This window comes from Capsicum annuum, chromosome 4 (assembly GCF_002878395.1).
Source record: "Capsicum annuum cultivar UCD-10X-F1 chromosome 4, UCD10Xv1.1, whole genome shotgun sequence".
NCBI classification, from domain to species: domain Eukaryota; kingdom Viridiplantae; phylum Streptophyta; class Magnoliopsida; order Solanales; family Solanaceae; genus Capsicum; species Capsicum annuum.
Genome location: NC_061114.1, coordinates 13,165,349 through 13,172,045, shown reverse-complemented (window position 1 = coordinate 13,172,045; position 6,697 = coordinate 13,165,349). Strand labels below are relative to the sequence as shown.

The 6,697-nt window shown below is 34.7% G+C and overlaps 1 protein-coding gene across 1 annotated transcript; it reads right to left on the bottom strand.

Annotated features, from left to right (window-relative positions):
* Nucleotides 1–6,002: 6,002 nt before the first annotated feature.
* On the bottom strand, nt 6,003–6,599 carry LOC107869138. The gene is made up of 2 exons (XM_016715703.2): nt 6,315–6,599; nt 6,003–6,230 (listed from the first exon to the last, which is right to left on the bottom strand). Exons 1-2 carry the CDS (start codon nt 6,597–6,599, stop codon nt 6,003–6,005), a joined length of 513 nt encoding a protein of 170 aa, XP_016571189.2.
* Nucleotides 6,600–6,697: the final 98 nt, after the last annotated feature.

Genomic DNA, 6,697 nt, shown 5'->3' with positions numbered 1-6,697 from the left:
GTTAAGAAAAAATATTTTTTTGGTAAAATATGGTTGTTTGGCTCCTTCTTTATACGCCCTTCATCTTAGGAGTGGAAAGGGAAATGAGCATTTTTTCCATTCGGTATTTACTTTGATACTACTCTCTATGTTTCAAAATAGTTAGATCTTCTTTTTAAAAATTTTATTTCAGTTTAGTTGTACCTTTGATCTTTCAATTTATTTGTACCTTTTATGAAATCAAGAAAATTTTATTTTATTCTTTCAATATTACCTTTATTATTTAATAACTAAACAAAGTGTGTATACTCAAGTTTAAATTTTTGAAACATAATTAATGAGATGCTAAAATCAACCCCTAACAAATATTTTCGGGGAGTATCAAGTCAACAATGGTCAACTATTTTAAAATGAAGGAAGTTATATATTTGGAAGTTGGAACAAAGTAGAATCAAAGATCAGTGGCAAAACACTTTAAATTCATTGATTAAATAGTTTAAAATACTTACCGCTCATTGCACGGGTACGCATACTAGTTAACATGAATACAAATAGCAATTAATACAGTAAATGTTTTACATGGGAAACACTGATGACATATAACATCAAGACAACAAACAAAAAGAGCAATAACAAAATATGTTTTCATAAAGCTTACATGATAAGAAAAAAAGGTAGTACGGTGCATGAAGTATCTTGCATTCAAGGAAGATATAGACAAGTGTCGCAACCAAGGGTTGTAATGTAGGCAATTTTCCTGACACAAACATTAGGACCGATTCCATGACTTAAATATGGGACATATAGGTCCCTCAATGATAAACGAAGAAGAAAGATAATTAAGTCCCTAAATTTCTCTTCTTTCAATACAGTATAAAATCAACCTCCATTCTTCAAGATTTTCCAAATTAACCAATTCTTTACACCACAACTCTTTTTGTTTCACATTCTTACCTCTAAGTTTTGATTTTCCACATGTTGTGCTCATTGCCCTGCCATGTCCAAACTATATCTTTTAATGAAAGCTTTAATCCATGATCACAAAACTGCCGGTATTCTGCAGTGTCTCTTGATTTTTTTTTTTTCACTTCAACTACATGGAAAGCTGGCGTATTCTCAATTATCTCTGCATCAATTGCTAGTTTTCCTTTTCTCCCTTCCTTGCTTCCTTACATTTTCACCATCCCGTCTTTCTTCTTCACTCGTTGAAGACATAGTGATGTAAATAAGTTTGTTTGTAGACACACGCAGAATACTTGTAGGACGTTCTTTCTAATCCTAACTCCTTTTTAACAATAGCTAATTGGATTAAAAAAAACCTCTCCAACAGTCTACTCCGTCCAATAATATCAACTGGATTGGATGACACTAAGAGATGTCAGGATTCAAATTCTTTTTGGCACAACCCCTATGCACAAGTCCACACTTTTTTTTCTTAATAGAGTTAAATTTACTTTGTCCATTTCTAATAAATCAAAATTTATGAAAACACTGGACAATGGATGTCACGCTTCGTTGCTCGCAATTCAACAATTACGAACAATCTCTTACAAAGCAAGACATTGTTGACTTGCAGTTTTGCACAAAGTCTTTGGAGTTTGGACTGATTAGAGGAATAAACTTTCCACAACAATTACTATTTGCAAGACTTGGTTGATTCCAATTATACATTTTTGATTGCTTGAATGAGAAAATGGAAGTGTCATTTGAATGAGAATTGACTTGCCGTCTCGCCAAAGTATTTGCAGTTTGGACCTATTAGAGAAATAATTTTACCGCCATTATTAGGTTGCAAGTTGGCCAAGTCTTCGAAGCCCACATAAGTTAGGGAACCAATTAACGGAAGAGCCAAATGACAACAACCAAGACAAATTAACTTTGTGAACTTTTTAATAATAAAAAATTATTAAAACATCTCTAAAACAAGTAAAAGTTACCGTCAAGGTTTGTGGTGGGATGGATCATATTAGTACTCTTTTAATTACAGGTCTCACGTTCGCATGCTGGATGGGGAAAATACTGAAATAGCCTCAAAATAAGGTGGCTTTCAAATTTCGACCCCAAATAAAAAAGCTTGATAAAAATAGCCTTTAACTATTAAGTGATACATTTTCAGGCAAAATTGACCCTGACCAATGGAGTAAATTAGATAAATATCCTCATAATGGATAAAAACTCAATACTTATGCATCTTCTATTTTTTTCTCTTTTTAATTTTACTTTGATTTTATTTTTTTTCTTTTTCTTTTTGATTTTTCCCAACCCTTACTTTTTTTCTTTTTTTCTCTCAACTTCTTTTTTGTTCTTTTTTTATTTTACTTTGTTTTTTTATTTTTTTATTTTTTTTTTTGTTCTTATTAGTTTTTCTCAACCCTTACTGTTGGTTTAAATCCGTTAAAGGGAAATAACGCAGGAATTCAATTCAAAAGCTAGCCGACTAAATAGAAATGGAGTTTATAGAAGAGAATATATAGAGAGGTTGATTATTTTATTGTAAAAGCCGTGTCTTATTGATCATCAACTGGTTAACTTAAATAGTTTCTATTACAACTAAAAATAGAAGGAAAAAAACCTATTTCTACCAAAAATATCAGTAACTAATGAGTTTTCCATCAAAGATAGGAATCCTAATTTAACTAGGATTTGTACTTAAAGAAAAGATGGAGAAAAAAGAAAAAAACAGGCTGCATTCTTAAAGAAACTTTCAACACTCCTTGCTTTATGAAATGCAAACTCCAATTTTCTATCTAAGAAGCTCGAATTTGCTGACTGGTAAAGGCTTAGTGAATATATCAGCCCATTGTTCTTCCGTCTTACAGTAGACAAGAATCACATCTCCATCTTTTAATACTTCTCTCAGGAAGAAAAACTTAAATTGAAGTACTTAGATTTTTCATGAAACACAGGATTGTGAGAAATAGCTATTGCTTCTTGGTTGTGCATGTACACTTTAATGCTTTCTGTTGATTCCATACGTAGATCAATTAGAATTTTCTTCAGCCACAGTGCTTGATTTACCGCTGCTATAGCTACCACAAACTCAGCTTCAGTATTAGATTGAGCCACAATGTCCTGTTTTTTACAACTCCATAAAAAAATCCCAAAACCAAGATTAAAATAGTGCCCTGAAGTACTCTTCGAGTCATCCTTGGAACCGCTCCAATCACTATCAGAGTACCCAAAAATGTTTACAGGTTGACTCCTTCGAAACATGACTCCATGGTGATTGTTCCTTTGATGTATCACACAATTCTTTTGGCTGCCTTCAGATGTACTTCACTCGGACAATGCATGAACCTTGATAGAATACTTACAGTATACAATATATCGAGTCTTGTTGCTGTAAGGTACATTAAACACCCAATGAAACTTCTGAAGTATGTTTTCTCTACCTTTTCGGCTCCATCATCTTTGCTTGGTTTCTCTTTTTGGTTCATGGGAGTATTCATCTCTTTGCAATTTTTCATTTTGAATTTCTTGAGAATTTCCTTCGCGTACTTCTTCTGCCAAATGAAAAACTCATATTTTCCCTGTGTAATCTCCATTCCAAGGAAATAAGTCATCAGACCAAGATCAAACATTTCAAAAGCTTGCATCATAGCCTTCTTCAACTCATCAATGAGTTTTGCACTACTTCCTATAATCAAAAGGTCATCGACATAAAGAGAAACAACAAAAATCTCACTGTTATTGTGTTTAACATATAGTGTGAATTCTGAAACACTTTTCTCAAAACTGAGGCTAAGGAAATAATCATCTATTCGACTATACCAAGCTCTTGGTGCATATTTTAGGCCATAAAGAGCTTTATGTAGTCGGTAGACTTTCTCTTCTTTTCTACCTACAACAAAACCTTCAGGTTGCTCCATATAGATTTCTTCTTCAAGAACTCCATTAAGAAATGTGGATTTGACATCCATCTGGTGCACATTCCAGCCATGTTGTACAACAATAGTAAGAAGTAACATGATTGTGTCAAGCCTAGCAACTGGAGAAAACATGTCAGAATAATCAACACAAAAAATCTGTGCATACCCCTTAACTACAAGTGTTGCCTTGAGCTTATTAATAGAACCATCAACATTCAATTTTGTGCGGTAAACCCACTTCACACTTATGATCTTTCTATCTTGAGGCTTTTCCATAAGCTGTCAGGTTTTGTTCTTCTCAATCATTGCAAGCTCCTCCTCCATTACGGCCTTTCACTAAGGATCTAAAATAGCCTCTTCAAATCCAGAAGGCTCTAAAATGGCGACATTGCATCTCTGGTATATGTCAGAGAAACCTTGTTCCTCTCACAGGTTGATCATCAATGTTTTTATCAAAATTTGGTAGATTTCTTGTGATCTTCTTTTGGTTAAAATTTTCCCAATCCCATTGCTCATTCTCCATAAAAAATACATCTCTAATTACCATAATCTTTCCAGTATGAGGCTGAAAAATTCTGTAAGACTTAGAGATTATACTGTAACCAATAAAGGCTCCAGGTTCAGATTTCTTGTCTAACTTGTCCCTCTTAACCTACGGAATATGAGAGAAACACAAACAATCGAAGATTTTTAAGTTTTTTTAAGGATGGCTTATAGCCGTGCCATGCCTCAAAAGGTGTCTTGTCGTCAACTGCTTTGGTAGGCAATATGTTTAGCCAAAAAAACAGAAGTGTTAGCTGCTTCTGCCCATAAATATTTTGTTAGGTCCCTTTCTCATATAAAAAACACCGTGATATCTCCATTATCCTCCTATTCTTCCTTTCACTGATTCCATTCTATTGCAGAGTATATGGGGTAGTGAGTTGATGCTCAATAACTGCATTTTCGCAAAACTTTTCAAATCGATCAGATGTGTACCCAGTACCATTATCTGATCTAACAGTTTGCATCTTGCAACCACTTTGATTTTCTACCAAAGCTTTGAATTTCCAGAATACTTCAGGTACTTCAGATCTGAACCTGAGAAAATAAATCCAACACATTCTTGTCATATTATTAATAAATGCTATAAAATATTTACTTCCATCAAGAGAAGTAGTTTTATGTGGTCCACACAAATCAATATGGACTGACTGAAGTTTCTCCGATGTTCTCCAGGTTCCCTTGGTAAACGGCAACCTGCTTTGCTTTCCAAATTGACATATGTTGCAGCTTATTTGTTTGTCCTCCATGGATGGTACTCCTAGAATCATATCTTTCTTTACCATGTGCAAGAGTTTCTTGTGATGATAGTTCCCGAGTCTCTTATGCCATACATCTCTGTTATCTTTGGTCTCAGATAGGCAACCGACTTTCCCTCTAATTATCAAACGAAAAGCTTTTTCTTCTCATCTTAGCTTGGCAGATTTCTTGACCCTTTGGAACAAATATCGCACACTTCTTTTCCTTAAAATTAAGATTAAAACCATTCTCCAAAATTTGTCCTGTGCTCAAAAAATTTTGATCAAGTTTTGGAACAAAAAGTACATCTGAAATTAACTTTGTACCTGAGCGGCTTCCAATAGCAACTGTTCCTTTTCCTTTGGCAGAAAGTTTATCACCATTACCGATTCTGACTTTAAAGATTGCATACTTTTCTAAATATTTGAAAATCTCCTCATCATGAGTCATATGATTTGTACAACCGTTATCAATTAGCTAGGACTCGCTTGAGCTGCTTCTTGTAAAACACGATGTGATAAAAAGTTGATCCTCTTCCTGTTCATTAACAACTCGAGCATCTGCATCTTACTACGGAGTTTTGTTTTTACAGATGGTCACTTCATGCCCAAGATGATTGCATTTAGTGAACTTAGTATCAGGCCTCTTCCAATACTTGAAAGGTACATGTCCAAGCTAGACATAATGCTTACAAGGAGGGTAGTTTCCTTTGAAACCACCTGTTTTGTTTTTGTTGCTGTGCGCTGCACCTTCTCCATCAGTTGGTTGGTGCTTCTTATTCTTCTTCTTCTTCTTAGAGCGTCCATCATCGTGATGCTTGGCTGTTAAGGCACCTTCAACAGCTCCTTCTTGTATCATAATGCGTCGTTTCTCTTATGCATGAAAAGCACTTAAAAGCTCTGCAAGTGTGACCTTGGATAAGTCCTTAGTATTTTCTAAGGTTGTTATGGCAGCCTCAAATATTTCAGGTGCTGTTACTAGGATTTTCTCAACAATCCTTGAATAATTGAATGTGGAACCCAACAATCTGATGCGATTTGCTAAATTAAGAAGTCTGTCATAGTACTCCTTTATGGTTTCACTTTCTTTCATCCTTTTCAGCTTAAAATCACGTACCAGATTCAACACTTGCATCCCTCAAATCCTTTCATCTACTTCATACTCAGTCTTGAGATAATCTCATACCTCTTTTGCTGATTCTAGAGACATGATATGAGTAAAGATATTAGATGAAACTGCAGTAAATAAGCATACCATTGCCTTTGATTTTCTAGTATTCCTCTCCTTGTGAGTTTTAATCTGCGCCAACGTGGCATTTTTCGGCAAGGGAACTATCTCATATTCATCTTCAACAGCTTCCCCGAGACCCAAAGCTTGTAGATATATCCGCATTCTAACTGCCCAGATTTGATAACTTTCTCCATCGAAAGTTGGTGGTGCCATTGAAGAAAAATTTGCTTCTCCGTTCATGGTATCGATCAGATTAGATTGATGCCCACACTCATAGGTCCCTTAAGATTAAAGCTCCGATACCAATTGTTGATTTAGAACCATTAAAGGAAAATAAT